This window comes from Cetorhinus maximus, chromosome 11 (assembly GCF_964194155.1).
Source record: "Cetorhinus maximus chromosome 11, sCetMax3.hap1.1, whole genome shotgun sequence".
In the NCBI taxonomy this organism is placed as follows: Eukaryota; Metazoa; Chordata; class Chondrichthyes; order Lamniformes; family Cetorhinidae; genus Cetorhinus; species Cetorhinus maximus.
In genome coordinates, this window is record NC_135889.1 from 107,751,477 (window position 1) to 107,769,138 (window position 17,662).

At 41.0% G+C, this 17,662-nt stretch overlaps 1 protein-coding gene across 4 annotated transcripts in view; it reads right to left on the bottom strand.

The window, feature by feature from the left end:
* Nucleotides 1-16,685, bottom strand: part of cacnb4a (calcium channel, voltage-dependent, beta 4a subunit) — a 205,431-nt gene extending 188,746 nt beyond the window's left edge. For 3 of the 4 annotated variants that reach the window (XM_078552567.1, XM_078552569.1, XM_078552565.1), the window contains exon 1: nucleotides 16,362-16,685. In XM_078552567.1, coding sequence (XP_078408693.1) covers nucleotides 16,362-16,406 — 45 coding nt within the window. In that variant the 5' untranslated portion in view covers nucleotides 16,407-16,685. Of the gene's footprint in view, nucleotides 1-15,054; nucleotides 15,114-16,361 lie in introns of those variants that run through there. The other variant, XM_078552568.1, reaches the window with a different exon arrangement.
* Nucleotides 16,686-17,662: the final 977 nt, after the last annotated feature.

Below are 17,662 nucleotides of genomic sequence, written 5' to 3' on the forward strand. Positions count from 1 at the left end.
GAACTGCAGAAGTTCAAGAAGGTAGCTCACCAGCACCTTCTCAAGGGCAATTAGAGATGGGCGATAAACGCTGGCCTAGCCAGAGACGCCAGTAACCCATAAATGAATAAAAATAAATCTCTGGTTTATGGCTTGAACCCACAATCTCTGACTTAGCCAAAGCTGACAGCCTTTTCTTCTGCATCAAATTAACTGACAGTTATGTTTGTGTTGCATTCTGAGATTGTAAAAGCAGCCTTCGGCAATTATATACTATAACTTTAACTTTCCATGCAATTTACATTGTGGACACTGAACAGTGTGCCTAATTTAGGAAGCGTATAATCTTAGGAAATGGTCGAGAACATTTCCATTTAGCACCAAAGCCTTATAGGATAGTTTGCACATCTCATTAAAACACTGATTTGTTAGACCCTCTGTCACTTGTAGCTTTGTAACCATGGACTCTACATAGATAAACTATATATAAGTGAGTTGTGATACAATCTTCCATCCGTGCATAATTCTACTCCATTATTACTGTAAAACCATCAAAATAGACACTCTGGAGAAACCCAGTGAATGTCATATTCTAAAGTTGAATGCATTTTTGCAGCTGACTATTAATGTTTTGGTTGATGTTAAAATGTTGGTACTTCAAACCTTCCCAGCAAATTTGGCAACTGAACTTTTCATTTTACGAAAATACATTAGAGGGTCTTCACCATTCCTTTACTACTCTGCAGTATCACTGATGTCTTGATACAGATTGATACTTTTAAGGCAACTAGTTCTGAGGTTGAGTGTCACTGTGATTTGCTTCTTTGAGAACTACGCTCCACATTTCCTTTTGTACAAACATTTTTCAAATTTTTATCAGTAGAAATGCCATTGGACCAGTATCTGCAGCATTGGAACATAGGCTGGGAATTCTGCAGACAGTAACTCACCTCCTGACTCCCCAAAACCTGTCCACAAACTATAAGGCACAAGTCAGGAGTGTGATGGAATACTCCCCACTTGCCCAGATGAGTGCAGCTCCAACAACGTTCGAGAAGCTCGACACCATCCAGGACAAAGCAGCCTGCTTGATTGGCACCCCATCTGCTATCTTCAACATCTATTCCCTCCACCACCAATGCACAGTGGCAGCAATGTATACCATGTCCAAGATGCACTGCAACAACTTCAATAGCACCTTCAAACCTGCAACCACTACTACCTAGAAGGATAAGGGCAACAGATGCATGGGAACACCATCACCTGCAAGTTCCCCACTAAGTCACTTACCATCCCGTCTTAGAACTATATAACCGTTGTTTCACTGTTGGTGGGTCAAAATCCTAGAACTCCCTCCCTAACAGCTGTGTGGGTGTTCCTACAACACATGGACTGTGACAGTTCAAGAAGGTAGCTCACCACCACCTTCTTAAGAGCAATTAGGGATGGGCAATAAATGTTGGCCTAGGCAGCAAAGCCCACATTCCATGAACGAATAAAAAAAAGTGCTGCTGCAATTATATAGGGTTTTGCTGAAACCACACCTGGTGTATCATGTACAGTTTTGGTCTCTTTACCTAAGGAATGATATATTTGTCTTACAGGGTGTGAAAGAAAGTTTCCACAGGTTGATTCCTGAAATGAGAGGAGAGATTGAGTAGAATGGGTCTATATTCTCTGGTGTTTAGAAGAATGACAGGTAATCTTACTGAAACTTATAAAATTCTGAGATGGCTTGACATAATAGATCCTTAGAGGCTGTTTCCCACAGCTGGAGAGTCCACGACAAGGAGGCCCAATCTCAGGATATGGGGTCAGTAATTTAGGACTGATGTGAGGAGAGATTTCTTCACCTTAGAGGATCATAAATCTTCAGAACTCTTTACTTGCAAGGGCATGGATACCCAGGCATCAAGTATATTCAAAACTGAGACCAATAGATTTTTGGACACTAAGGGAAGTAAGTGATATGGGGATAATGCAGGAAGGAGGAGTTGAGGTAGAAGATCGGTCATTACCTCACTGAATGGCAGAGTAGGCTTATGGGGCCACAGACCTATTCCTGCTCTTTTTCCTATGTTCTTACATTATGTGAAGATTTCTTTTCAAAGAGGAAAAAAACATTTTGTTCTGAGCATGGAACAAATGAAGTACCTAAAACATATTCACGTACTTTGATGAAAATTAAAGCGATGAATTTTTACAAAAATAGTTAACTCCTTGAGTAACCTTCGTGCATTGGACATTCAATTTTATATTTTTTCACCAGTTAGCTTTGGGTGGAGGGGGCAGTGTTACGGTGGCATAGTTATGTCAGTGGACTAGTCAGTTAGAGGCCCAGGCTAATGCTTTGGGTACATGGGTTCAAATCCATCCATGGCAGCTGGTGGAATTTAAATTCAATTAATAAAATCTGGAATTGAAAGCTAGTCTCAGTAATAGTGACCATGAAACTATTGTCGATTATCTGATTCACTAATGTTATTTAGGGAAAGAAATCTGCCACCTGTGAGCATATGGACACAAGTCTTTGAAGGTGACAAGTTGATATAAGGCTGTTAAAAAGTATATGAGATCCCTAGCTTTATAAACAGAGACTTAAGAGTACAAAGCAAGGAAGTTATGCTAAACTTTTATAAAACTCTGCTAAGACCTCAGATGAAATACTGTGTCCAATTCTGGGTACCACACTTTCAGAAGGATATCTAGACCTTGTAAAGAATGCATAGGAAATTTATTAAAATGGTACTAGGGATGAGGGGCTTCAGTTATCTGGAGAGACTAGAGAAACTGGGATTGTGCTCCTTGGAGCAGATAAGGTTGAAGAGGAGATTCAGTACAGGAACTTTGATAAAGTAAATAAGGAGAAACTGGCAGCAGGATCTGTAGCCAGCAGAAACAGATTTAAGGTGATTAACAAAAGAACCAAGGAGGAGAAGAGGAGTTTTTTTTATATGCATCAAGTTGTTATGCTCTGGAATGTACTGCAAAATGGCGGCGGAAGCAGATCAATAGTATCTTCAAAAGGGAATTGGATTTATACTCGAAGGCAAAAAATATTAAAGGGCTATGAGGAAAGAACATGGGAGTGTGACTAATTGGATAGTTCTATCCAAAATGTAGCACAAGAGCGATGGGCTGAATAGCCTCCTTCTATGCTCCATGGTTCTGTGAAAAGTAGATCTCAATTAGCTGGCAAATATAACCCTGTAATCACATCAGTCTTATATGAACATCACAAGCTTTAATACTTTTCATTTCATCTCACTTCTAAAAATCGGGCAAGTGTCAGTGCAGAAACACTGCTTCATAAACTGAACCAAAAGCTCTCGTGCAGGCAAAACAATACAAACCGCAATAAATGACAGATAGCAAACCAATTATCAAGACTTGCATTCAGATAAGGCTCATAAGTGACACGTGGGTGATATTATCTGAGAACTTTGATCACAGCGTGTAACTCCATCATTGGTATCGATTATTCTCAGGGCCAGCTGAGGCTTTCCTGGTAGACAGATCTACTATTAGTAGCAGCAAAAGTTAATCAAGAGCTCTTTAGCAAATGTACATTACATCAAGAGTGGATGGTGATTGAAGCATCCTCCTTGAAAGTGTAGCACTAGTGTCGATATTTTGCATCACTCACTTTCCCAAGAATTTGTGTTCTGTTTACAAAGTATACAAAATTCAACTTTTGGTGTAATTCACTTAAGTAATTCCTAGATGTGAAATCTGATGTTGAAAATGGGCTTTGGTTTGCCTCACATCGAGCCAAGTACAGTAAATTCACAGCCAGAAATAGATTATATAATTGGTCCTAAGGACCAATAACTTTAAAAAAAACAAACTCGAGCTGCCAGTGAATGACTTAAGGGATCACATGGGCAGGATTTCAGTTTTAAGATTTTAACTGTAACAAATGAACTAAAAGCAACAATGTTTAAATACTATTTCGCAGGTGTACTCTAAACTACAGAAAAGTTTCCCTACTTAACTTATAAGGACAACCAAAATCCCCCACCATGGTTATACTTTATTCTGTCCCTTAAGTAGGCAATATTCACCCAGAGCCAATTCAAAGTGATTTTCAGCTTCTTTTGCCTTTTCCAGCTAGATTATTTATAATCCCCAAACTAACTTTCACAATGAGGGTTACCCTGGAGATCCCTCCTTGTGGCCAAAGCTTGGCGAATCTTCCAGCTTTATTTAAGCCCTCATGACCTTGGTCTCCTCAATCTGAGCACAAGCTCCCACCCGCATTCTGCGTGGTGTCCTTTATCTCACAGATTCTTGCAGGCTGACTCTGTCTGTGAGGATCAGTGATACTTTTAAGAAAACCTGCAACACAATCCTACAATGGCATCTTATGGACTCTTGCCGTTCCCAAAGTCCATCTCCATGGCATCATGAATCACATGTGCCTTCTTTCCAGGTAGAAATGCTAATTCACTATCCTTTAGACCCCCAACTCCATTCTAGCTTGAAATTAAATGGATAATTTAAAGTATAGCCATTCACAAAGCCTGTCTTCCCCATCACCTCCCTGGGACTTGGAGACTAAGGGCAGGATTTTACGTGTCAGCGAGCAGGAGCGGGGCCCATTTGCCGACGCACGGTGACATCGCGGGGGGGAACTCCTGACGTCACCGCGCCCCATTTAAATTTTCAGGAAGGCGGGGACGCAGCGAAATCAGCTGCGCGGCCACTGACCTGTCAATGGCCAATTGAGGCCATTGACAGAGGCTATTAAGTAATTAAAGGACCTGCCCGTCCAACTTTAAGGTTGATGGGCAGGCCAGGAGCCCCGGCGCAAATTAGAAAAAACATGAAACCTCATCCACCGGCGGGATGAGGTTTCATGTAGGTTTTTAAAAATGTTTTTCTGAAAATTATGGACCTGTCCCAACTCATGTGACATTGTTAGGGAAATTTTATTTTTCTATTTTTATCTTTTTGACATTTACAGCCGATCTCCCTGAGGCAGCACTTAGCCTCAGGGAGATGAGTGCACTTCTGCGCGGACATCACACTGGACGGGCCTTAACTGGCTCTCCCATGTAAAATGGCACCGTGCCCCCAATTGGGGGCGCCAATCGGAAGCGCACCTGTGTGCTCCCGCCCTTCAACATCCCCCCTGCCAACGGGGAGAAAATTCAGCCCTAATAGTTTGTCCCCATCAGCACAATTGCCCTAGTTATTGTTCATAGGTATATCTTGTACCTTCTTTCCAGTAAGATAACCTCCCCCTTCCCCTGCTTTAACAGCCAAGACACCCAAGTTTGTTGTTGGGTAGAGTGCAGAACAGGTCACATGACCCCCTTCATTCTTCCAGTTTACACTAAATTAGAGACAGTCCCAAAACATAACAATTGTGTAAATGTCATTTGTAACAATAATTTTACCTACTTTTAATGAACTACATCATCATCTGTCCACCATCTACAAGGCACAAGTCAGGAGTGTGATGGAATACTCTCCACTTGCCTGGACGACTCCAGCTCCAACAACAGTCAAGAAGCTTGACACTGTCCAGGACAAAGCAGCTCACTTGATTGGCACCCCATCCACATTGATTCTCTACACCACCGACACACAGTAACAGCTGTATGTACTATCTACAAGGTGCACTACAGGAACTCATCCAGGCTCCTTTGACAACACGTTCCAAACCCACAATCACTACCATCTAGAAGGGCAAGGGTAGCAGATAAATGGGAACACTACCACCTGGAAGTTCCCCTCCAAGCCATTCATCATCCTGACTTGGAACTTTATTGCTGTTCCTTCACTGTCACCGAGTCAAAATCCTGGCACCCCCCCGACTCACAGCACCGTGGGTATACTTACACCACATGGACTGCAGCGGTTCAAGAAGGCAGCTTACCACCAGCCTTTCAAGGGCAATTTGGGATGGGCAAAAAATGCTGGCCCAGCCAGCGACACCCACATCCCATGAATAAATAAAAGAATAAGCACCATAGTCCAATTTTGCTTTAACTAGTTCTAATGATAATCCAACCCCCTGATAATGGTTGCTTAAGCTTTCAATCAATTTAGGTCCAAACTTGGCTTCCTCAAGTCAAACTGCTGCTACCAAACCTATTATAAATCTGATGCCCTTCCTCCGAAGGTTACCCCACAAGCATGACTTTTCTCATGGAGAATTATAGCCAATCATTCTATAAATTTATACTGTAACTCCCAGCTAGAAGTACCAATATACAAGGATGCAGAGTGGGCTAAAGAACAACAGAGAATGAGAGAGTAGAGATATTTCTGGAGACCAAACTTACTATTTGTTCATGGGGTGTGGGCGTTGCTGGCTAAGCCAGCATTTATTGCCCAACCCTAATTGCCCTTGTTCAGAGGGCTTTTTTTTTTTAGAGTCAACCACATGGCTGTAGGTCTGGAGTCACAGGTAGGCCAGACCAGGTTAAGGTCAGCAGATTTCCTTCCCTAAAGGACATCAGTGAACCAGATGGGTTTTTACAGAAATGGTTTCATGGTCTTCAGCAGGCTTTTAATTTCAGATTTTTATTGAATTCAAATTTCACCATATACCATGGTGGGATTTGAACCTGGGTCCCCAGAGCATTTCGCTGGGTCTACTGGAATACTAGTCAGTGACAATACCACTATGCCACTGCCTTTCCCAAACTGAAAAGGTGAATCTCAGAGCTAGATGTAGGAGACATTGGAGATTTCCAGCAACTCTGAAGGGGTATCAGAAAGTGAAGAGGGTCCTTGGAGACACAGAGAGATCTGAAAGGGAAGAAACAGCCTGTCCTATTCAGTCTTCAACATTTTCAAAAATTATGAAGAACACTAAGTATTTTCCCAGAAGTAGTTGAAGCATTTTAAGCCTCAGCTAAAATAAAGTGTTGCCCTGAGAAGAGTAATAAGCCATGAAAACATTATTTAATATTTGTTATTTTATAATGGAACCTCTATCATTGTCCAGTAGTGTGCATTGTGAGGCAGCTTGACACTGTCCAGGACAAAGCAGCCCACTTGATTGGCACCACATCCACAAACATTCACTCCCTCCACCCCCAGAGCACAGTAGCAGCAGTCTGTACCAAGTGCAAGATGCACTGCAGGAATTCACCAAGGCTCCTTTGACAGCACCTTCCAAACCCACGACCACTACCATCTACAAGGACTAAGGCAGCACATAGATGGGAACACCATCTCCTGGAAGTTCCCCTCCAAGTCACTCATCATCCTGACTTGGAAATATATTGCCGCTCCTTCATTGTCGCTGGGTCAAAACTCTGGAACTCCCTTCCTAACAGCACTGTGGGTGTACCTACACCACACGGGCTGCAGCGGTTCAAGAAGGCAGCTCACCACCACCTTCTCAAGGACAACTAGGGATGGTCAATAAATGCTGGCCCAGCCAGCGAAGCCCATTTCCCGTGAATGAATTTTTAAAAAAAGGATAGGAAGTCTGCTGTATGTGCCTGAAAGAAAGACTGGGGCAGTGAGAGATGCTGTGAACTGGACCAACTCAGCTGATGTTTTCTACCAATTCAGAAAACCCAAGCTTACCTGCGTTGTGGGCAGCCATTGCTGAACAAGTACCCACATTGGACATGGCAGCTTCAGCATATCAGAACGTAAGAAGCCACATGATCCCAGGATTTGCATGTTGAAGTGGCAGCATTTACATTTTAAAAATCAAACTTCTGCACTCCAGCACAGCAAGGGGGCTACTGGTGCTGACACAATAAACCCAAATAAAAAGGATTCACAGCTGTCAGGATCATGGAGGTGATAGCAAACATAATTTTGCACATTGAAAAGACAGTGCCAATTTATTTTAACATGTGCAATATCTTTTGGGTGCAATTATACCTGCAGTATTTACACTGGAATTATTCCCGAGGCAAAGTAAATTGATATTTTCTGAGTGGCACTAAACATAGCATTTTACTAACGTTAATAAGTTAAACTAAATTAATCTTCCCTATATTTTGTATTAACATCTTAGGTTTTAGGCTGAAGAAGAACTGGAGGTGACGTGGCAGTGGGAGCTGTTTCCTCGCTGGCCGTGAGCCTGATTTTCCTTTTAAAATTAAAATCGATTCGTATCTAAACATTTTTACTTACGTTGCGATCGTACATTGTGACACAGTGACGTTTCCCCATCCCCAATAATATAGGATTAATGGGGGGGGGATGATATCCAAGCTGATGTGTCGCTCAGCAGAATTTAAAATGTTGCCCACACTTAAAATTCTATAAATATTTCCCTGTCATCGCCATCTCCGTAGTGGCACAATGCAAAATGTCTAATTGGAGAGTGGCACAGAAATACATTTGTGTACCGGCTAAATACCATTTGAGTCGCAGATTATTCTTGCACTCAAAAGGTGCCCACTGTTGATGGTCTTAACAAAGCAGTGTTTTCACAAGTACTCCTATACAATTCTCAGCGCAAGAAGTCGCCTGATGATAGGGTTCAGATCCATTATATTAAAACAGAAAGGCCTTGCTATAACAGTATATCAGCTTGCATGCTGGAAGTCAGATGCAGGGCTGATTCTATTATTACTTGCCAGCGTGGGTGCCGATGCCTGTGTCTCGAAGAGCCTTGAGGCACTGTTAAGTGCATTGTATAGAGCAGTGCAGAAAACACTGCTTCTCGCTGCCAAATAAGCGTTAAAAATATTAATAAGAGGCTTTCAAATTGGTGCAATGGAATTGTAGAAGGAACCCCCCCCAACTCCGGGAGGAATTGGTCATGCATCTCAAATGCTGAGACCCCAGCTTACTTACAATTTTTTAAAAATGCAGAAAATGTGAAAAGTAAAATTCAAAATAGCATTTTTGCTATTTCTCATTAGCTTCAAGAAGAAAGAATGGGTCTCAAAATGTAATCTTTTTCAAAAGATGTGTCACCACTCTGAATGTGACATGGATGGGGTTGTCATCCATGCAAAGGATTAAAGTTGATTCAGCAGTTCCTGGCAAAACATCAGTTCTGGCTGTGCCCTCCCTTTCATGGCACCCTATAAAACAGAAGTGTCACAGCATGTGGGGCAAAGAGAACACAGCAAGCTGATTTATTTATATAGTTGTGCCATGTAATCCAAGGCAAACATAATTTCACCATAATGCAAATTAGCTCTTAAAGCATTACTTTCCAGATCAGAAAATGCTCGTTCGAATCTCAGCCTCGATGCAGATACCATTGCCGAGTGAGTTATTGCAACTTTGAACAGAGCAACTATATGAAATAAAATCAATTTTATTAACTTAATGGTGGCACACTGCCAAATCTACCATATTCTTTTTTTTTTCCCCTTCAGTCCTCCTTTTCCCAAACCCCTCCCTCATCCTAACGTCTGAAGCTCAACAATGATCACCAACAGGTCATTTCCCAGGAGGAAAAAGCAGTAAAAACTGGGAAATAAGAATACTGGCCCGAACTGGACTTGCATACCTTAAAATGCAACACCATTAAAAACTGAGAAATAAGAGCACTGGACCGAACTGTTTTTTCCCTTCTGGGTTGGCACACAACAATTTGCACTTATAAAACACCTCTGCTGTAGTAATTATTCCAAGGCATCCCACAGAGTCAGGAAAGATAGAAAAGCAGCAAGAGAAGAAGGGCAAGAGAGTGTGATGGAAGGCTTCATGGCCAAAATCAATCCTGTCATCAACTGATGAGCAGATTAATGTCTTCCAACAGAGCTTATTGGATGGCGATTAGGAGCTGATTCTCTATTCCTTAACTCAATGTCACATACATTTATATCATGAGCAAGCAGTTAAAATGTCTCACAAAGATGAAGACAATTCAATATGAGCGCCTGTGGGGTACTGACAAGTGTTAGAGATCGACTCTGTGGAATATAAAAACATTTAAAGAGGTACTTCGAGAAAAGCCTGTTTAATTGGTCCAGAGATTCTTTTCTTCCCAGGTGATAAAGCAACTAACTCAATGAAATGTTGCTTTCTTCAGTGTTTTTTTATAGCTGTTACCACGAAGTTAGATTTTTCTGTGTAGATGTTTTGACACAGCTATTTGGTAGGCTCACATCCCTTAGGGAATGGCACTGGCTACAAGCTATTACTAATGGCGGTGGGATGATAGTCTTTGAGTTATACTGTTAAAGGCCATTAGAAAAAGATGAAGTAAAGGTGCCTTCTCTTACGTACTTTCAGTAATATTTGCAAACTGTGCTGATCCCTTTCTCTGGCCCTTACACTAACTACTTGTCACAAAATGCAAAGGGGGATGAGAACTGTCCAAATATTCTTCGCAAACAGAGCAGAATTAATTAAAATAACCGGATAGCACAAGCTGAGTATATTTTGGGACTGAATAAAATGCAGGATCGGGTGATTTGCTCCCTGGCTGGCCACCTAGAAGCTGTTCTGTGGTAATGTCCCGTTGGTGCTGACATACGCATGGGTTTTCTTATTATTCATTGCATATTAGCTTCGGCTCAGTAATAGCACTCGTGCCCCTGAACTGCAAGATCATGGTTTCCAAACCGACTCAAGAAACTTGAGTGTATAATCTAGGCTGATACTTCAGTGTCCTAATGAGGGAGTGCTGCACTGTTGGAGGTACTGTCTTTTGGGTGAGATGTTAAAACGATACTCTTATACACCCTTACATAAATCATCCTGTTGCGCTTTTTGAAGAGGAGCAGGGGAATTATTGTGGCCTCTTGGTCAAAATTTATCCCTGAGCCAACATCGCTAAAACAGATTATTTGGTCATTTATCTCATTATTATTGGCGTGCACAATTTGGTTGCTGCAAGTTTCTACGTTACAATCATTCACTTCAAAAAGGACTTCACTGCCTACGAGCCTTTTTGGAGGTCTTGAGGTCACAAAAAGTGCTATATAAATGCCAGTTTTTCTTTTCTCAACTGCAAAGCTCTGATTACAAAGGGAATTCGGTGTTGAAAACCATTCGCTATTGAAAACCATTATTTTTCATCTGGCACCAGGGTTCAAGCCTAATCTAGACATCCAATTTAACATTTCAGTCAGACGTCAATTAGAAGTTCAAAGTGGAATGAATTTAAACCTTCTCAATCTGAATCTCCAGTAAACTACTGGTGTTCAACTATCTCTGTGGGGGCTCCTGCTCAAATAATGATGCATTCCAAGTGACTCTTGACTGTGACATGTCAGCCGTAGATCTGTCAGTAGCACTATTGAATTTCTGAGTCAGGATGTTGAGGGTTCAAGTCCTACTCCAGGACTTGAGCACAAAATTCTAGGCTGACATTGTAGTGCAGTGCTGAAACAGGGCTACATTACTGGAGGTGCCATCTTTCTGCTGAGATGTTAAACTGAGGCCCTGTCTGTGTTCTCTGGTGAATATAAAGGATCCCACAGCATTATTTTTAAGGAGAGCAGAGAATTATCCCTGGTGTCCTGGCCATTATTTATCTCTCAATCAACATCACAAAAACAGATTGGTTTGCCATTATCGCATTGCTGTTTGTGGGAGCTTGCTGTGCACAAATTTGCTACCGTGCTTCCTGCATTACAATAGCAACTACACTTTAATATGTATTTCATTGGCTGTAACCGAAGCACTTCTGGATGTTCTGAGGTCACTAAAGACACTATATAAACGCAGGTCTTTTATTAATATTAACTCTTGAAAGGAGATGCCAGGAGCCCAAAGGAAAACAATGCTATCACCACACGTTATTTGTTAGTATGAAGCAACAAGAATAATATGCAAATATACTAATACAGAAAAACATGCAATAACGAGTTGTCTGATGACCTCAGGGACGTAAGTTGGCAACCTATACATAAGACAAGCTCACAGCAGGAATCTGCATTCACATTCACCACAACTGTCATTAGTTCTCAGTGAAACTGTGAGGCAGCTTGACCAAGATTACATAAAATTGCATAGTATTTACAGCATAGAAACATTCCATTTGACCCAAATGGTCTGTGCTGGTGCTTATGTCCACATAGGCCTCCTCCCACCCTACTTTATTTAACCATACCTGCATATCCTTCTATTTCTTTTTCCCTCATATAGTTATCTGGCTTCCCCTTAAAGGCATCTGTGCTGTTCACCACAACTGCTCCATATGATAGCAAGTTCCACATTTTATCTTATCTACCCAGAGTGGTTAAGTATCACAATGGTGAATTAAATGGTGCTAAAATTGGAAAGCTGTAAACAATTCATGTTGCCTCCAGTGATCAAGACAGACAATTGCTGAATTGGTAAGGTCACAAAATTACACTCAGTATAATTCAGCGCACCCAGGGGATTTGTTCCCATACTCTTCCTGCTTCCTTGCAAAGCAGGTACTTAGTCAGTCAGGCTTTGTGACTGTTAATGTATTAATAGCTAATGACGTGTAGCAAGCATTATGGCATTAAATAAATAACTTATGGATATTACCACAAAGATTATATGCACTTGGTTCCAAAAATGCCTGTGCAGTTCAGTTTGAAGCCCAAACTGGTATCTGTTAGAGTACAGAGTTCAATTTGTTTGCCAGAGAGGATAACACTTTGGCAAATCATTAAGATAATATAAAGTGAAAATTGCATTGAGCCTGTCTCATTCTCGTCTTGAATTGAGATATCATGATATGGCTAGAAGCAAAGTTGAGAAAAATAACTGATTCCTTATAGTAACCACGCCACTGTACCCCACCGACCCCCCAACCCCCAACCCCACCCTTTGTTAAGTAAGTTATCACCTTGTTTAAAACTCAGCAATGTCACGATTGAGGTAATGAAAAGAGTGTTGGATACTTACTTGGGAGTTAAGAGTATATAAGCAATATGGAAAAAAGGTCAGCGTTTAGGCTGAAAAATTTGAATTTGCATGGTTGACAAAATGGCACAAGTTCAATGGACAATTGCTTTCCTTCTCATCCTAAAAACAGCTATTACTCATAGCCAATATTTTCCATTCCTTTCTGGCATTCTTTTCACCTCTACCAAAGCGTCATGCTCTGTAGCGAAACTCTACACCCTCAAAGATGTCAATTTGGGCTTCAAACTGTATTGCACAGACATTTTGGAGCCAAGTGCATATAATCGTTGTGGTAATATCTAGAAAATATTTATTTAATACCATAATGCTGCATGCATTTGGTTATTAATACATTAACAATCACTGGGCCTAGTGCATTTATTGATTCAAAGAATGCCGTACAGAGATTCAGAAAATAACACAGGAAATGATTACTTTCTGCCAACTAAACTACTCTGACATCAGCTCATGAGACCCGCAAAGCCATAAGGGTTAATGGGTTCCATTATCTCATTTATCAATGCTTTGTTTTTTGACACGAGTTCTTCTTTGTGTATCCAGGAAAGAAAGTTATGCTAAACATTTACAAATCATTGGTTAGGGTTCAGCTTCAGTACTGTATCCAATTCTGGGCATCAAACTTCACAGAGGATGTCAAAGCTTTGGAGAGGGTGCTGAGGACATTTACCAGAATGATAGATGGGAAGAGGAACTTCAGTTATGTGCAGAGACTAGAGAAGCTTGTTCTCCTTTCAGCAGAGACAATTAAGGGGCGATTTAATGGAGGTATTCAAAATTATGGGGCGGGGGTGGGCGAATTTGATGAATTAAATAAGGAGCAGCTGTTTTCACTTGTAGGAGGGTTGGTAACAAGAGAACACAAATTTGAGGTAACTGTCAGAAGAACCATGAGGGACATAAGGATTTATTTTTGCAGCTCATTCTTAGGATCTAGAATTCACCACTTAAACAGGTGGTGGAAGCAAAAGCAATGATGACTTTGAAAGGGAAAGTGCATATATAGTTGAAAAGGAAAAAATTTGCAAGGCCATGTGGAAAGAGCAAAGGAGTAGAACTAATTGGACAGGTCTTTCAAAGAGCCTGCACAGGCATAATGGATTGAATGGCCATCAGGATGCTCTCAGGCATTCTAGTTTGCTACAGAAATTTACATTGTGAATAAACCATTTGTATACAGAACTTTTGAACTATAAAAGTTTATAGCACAAATTGAGACTATTTGGCCCGTTACATCTATGATGGCTCTTTGCTAGAGAACCTCGATGCCTTGCTCTTTCCCCATGGACCTGCAATGTTTCTTTTCTAATATTGATCCAATTCTCCCTTTAACAATGCAGTGGTTTCTGCCACAACAACTACTTATGGCTAAGCATTCCATGTTCCAAAAACTTTTCTACTAAAATAGTTTCTCCCAATAACTTTGCCAACCAATCAAAAAAAATCTCACAGCACTTCACACGAAGTGCAGAGATTGCTGTTGTGTAGGTAAACTTGCTTGTCCTTAAAATTTAGCACCGAGCCCAGCCCGACACTTCAGTGCAGTACGGAGGGAGTGCTGCACTGTTGAAGGTGTCACATCTGAGAGATGATGTTAAATCGAGGCCCTGTCTTCCCTCTCAGATGGATGTAAAAATAAGCCCATGGCCGAATTTGAAGGGAAGAGGAGGTCTTCCTGTTGCCCTGGCCAACTTTCTTCCCTCAAGTAACACTTAAAACAAACGATCTCAGTGCTGTTCGTGCAGCCTTGTTGTACACCCACTGGTTGCCATATTGCCTAAAACAGAGCTACACTTCAAAAAAAGAAACTTCATTGGCTATAAAGTGCCTCATCCCAAGGTTGTGAGAGGCACTATATAAATGCAAGTCTTCTTTTCTTATCCAACATGACAGTTTCCATCAATCTGTAATGCTCTTTTAAATAGTTTTATCTTTGCACAGTTTCAGCTCGAGAATAATGTTAAACGGGTATGGTTGGTTTGCAGTCACATTATATAATGCAAACAATATAGGCTATTGCTGTTATAAGCAACCATCCCATTACCCTCATCAGGCAGCAATACTCATTGAACTAAGAGCTAACGTTTACTTTTGCTTTTAACTTCTACTCCAAATTTTCTAAAGTTCAGTAAAATTAACTTTAGGCACATTTAACAGCAAAGATGTATGCTGGTTGATGCAAGAAAACAGATGAGATCTCTCCCTAATCCAATGGTTTGCTTCAAGGTAGCACCATGCATGGCACAAGAGAAAATATTCAAAGTGCCAATGTCGCTCATTACTCACTTGCGTCATTAAGATTGATAATGGTTAGGAGGATCGAATGTCGATCAAAGGATGAGCTCCTAAAACAAGTTACAAAGATATCAAAATAATAACATCTGTAACAGAAGTTAGTCACATAACATTATCCTCATTCTAACATTTGGAACATGCGGCAAACTCTGATAATACTAGCAATCTTTCAGGGTCGCTCTTCATTAGAGAACTGATGTAAAATATCCTTGCTATCACGTGCAATTTGCATAGCTCCCAAAATAGTGTTCGCGGAGGGGAGTAACTGCTGTTAAAAGCAGCCATTATGAGATTATGTGGAAACGACTTTAAACCTCAATATTGTACATTGTTTTCAGTCAAGGCTAAAAGATGTGAAAGGTGCATTGTGGTTCCAAACAATTAGCCAATTTAAAACAAGGCAAGAGAAAGCTACAGTCTATTGAGAAAAGAAAAAGTAATGGATTGTCTTGGCACATAATTCACTTGAGCAAAAGATTCATCAACATAAAGCAGGCATCATAAACACTGTCCCTAACAATATAGATCTATTTGATCCCAGCCTTTCACATCAACTGTATCTCAAAAGTAGCTAACAGCAAATGTAATCTATCACTAAAAGCACAGCTTTATCACCAGTTCAGTATTGCCATTCATTCTGCTCTAATTCAAATATCACAGTTTACCATACAAAATGGCCAAAGTATATTAGGATCCAGCTGTGTAAAATTATGTTAACAAAGCAAGAGGCATCCTCCATACTTGTGCTACAAGCAATATTCTTCCAGAGCGCAGTGCTCTGCCGTCCATTGAGCAACACACAAACACGCATACACTTCTCGAGGGACAGTCTGGATTTTAACTTTGGATTTTGAATTGGTTAGATAAATGGACACTTTAAATAATAAAAAGGAAATCAAAACATTTTCAATTTGGCTCTGTGCATGCAAGCTAAGTCTGTTATTTTTCTCTCACTCCAGACGCTGTGCTAATAGTTGTCAGGTGGGGGTTGTTAAGGCTTGACAGAGAGAAGACACTATCCATTGCTGTTGCTTTCTGCTATTGCTGCTAAGAGACGGAGAGACTAGAATTGCTGGTGACTACAGCCCAGTCAGGCCTCCAGTCGCCTCATAGATCGACAGTATTGTTGGCTGCTTTAATGGAGGATTATTGCAGGTGTCACTGAATTAAAAGGAATCTCTAGTGGTGAGAGAATTAGCAACCAGTGTTTTTTTTTAAATGTCCTGCTCTGGGTGCTGCTCAATAGACTTTTCTAATCCCTTCGCTCTTCCCAGTTCACTCGCACAACATATACTCACCGCCTCCGAGTCATCGAATCCATGCAGGTACAGATTGTCGTACATGGAGCTCTGATAAACCAGCACTGCTGATAAACACCACGGAATATAAATATGTCAGTCCGGCTGCAAATGGAAAGCCAGGAGGCCCAGGATCCCAGTGCCTGCTGATGTCTGTTACAGAGATGCGTAGCCCAGTCAAGAAGCAGAGAGAGAGAGAGAGAGAGACGCTGTTCATTCACATCATGGAGAGCAGGTTATCCCCAGAGGCTGCTTAGACCTGGCATTTCTCTGCCTTTCAACTACAGAATAAAAAGCATCCTCTCCTCATCAGGTCCTGATGACACAGCCAGAAGGGAACTCTGTGATTGGCTGAGCTAGACTCCAGTTAGCTGAGAACAGCCTTTGTTCCTCTAGTCTGTAGATGAGGAGCCGATGGCAAGGGGGAAAAAGCTTCTTCACCTCCTCAAGTGATTTGATAAATTTCTTCTGCATTAGATAAGCAAGTTATTTTTAGCCATTTGTACAGGGACGTCCATGTTCAGCCAGTTACATATATTCAATTTCGTATCCTTATTTTGACATTATCACCAGAAGATGTGCAATTAATCTGCCTCTATGTTTTCATGGAAATTACATGCAGAACACGCCTAGTGGATATTCCTATTGGTAGGCCAACTGAAGCATGTAAGCATTTCTATTATTTCAGCTAATTTCACACTTAGCACACGCTTATTTGATTCAATGTGCAGCTCTTTAAAGAAAAAGCATGACTTCATTAGAGAGACACAGGCCCTGTTCAATAAAATAATTAGCACATCACTGTCTCTTTAAGGTTCCAGCATGTTTTTGCATTAGTCTGTGGAGCCCAAATACATGTTTTTAAACCTCCGTGTCTGGGTTGCACTTTCGAGTTCGGGTGCCCTCGTCTAGAGCAACAGCCTCTTATAATGATCCTTAGCTGCACAGCCTATTATGCCTGTGCCACCTTAACGAATATTAACTGGGATTTCTTCATTTTTTTTTTAAAGGGGGCAGCGTCATCAAAAATTTCTGGTTTGCAACACACATTTTCTTGTGTATTGTCTGTGCCTGCAGAGGTGGTGAGGGGACGTACTGACAACAGTCATGTTCAGGGTTCACTTTCAAAGATAATAACCTCAGTGAATATAGGTGCAATTTTCTATATCATTTAGGTGATTCACACTACCATTATTATAACCAAAAAAAAAAGCAACTGGAATTGGAATTTGAATGGAGAAAAGTAATTACAATATGCAATTGAATTCTTTTAAAATTCTTTCATGGGATGCGGGCGTCGC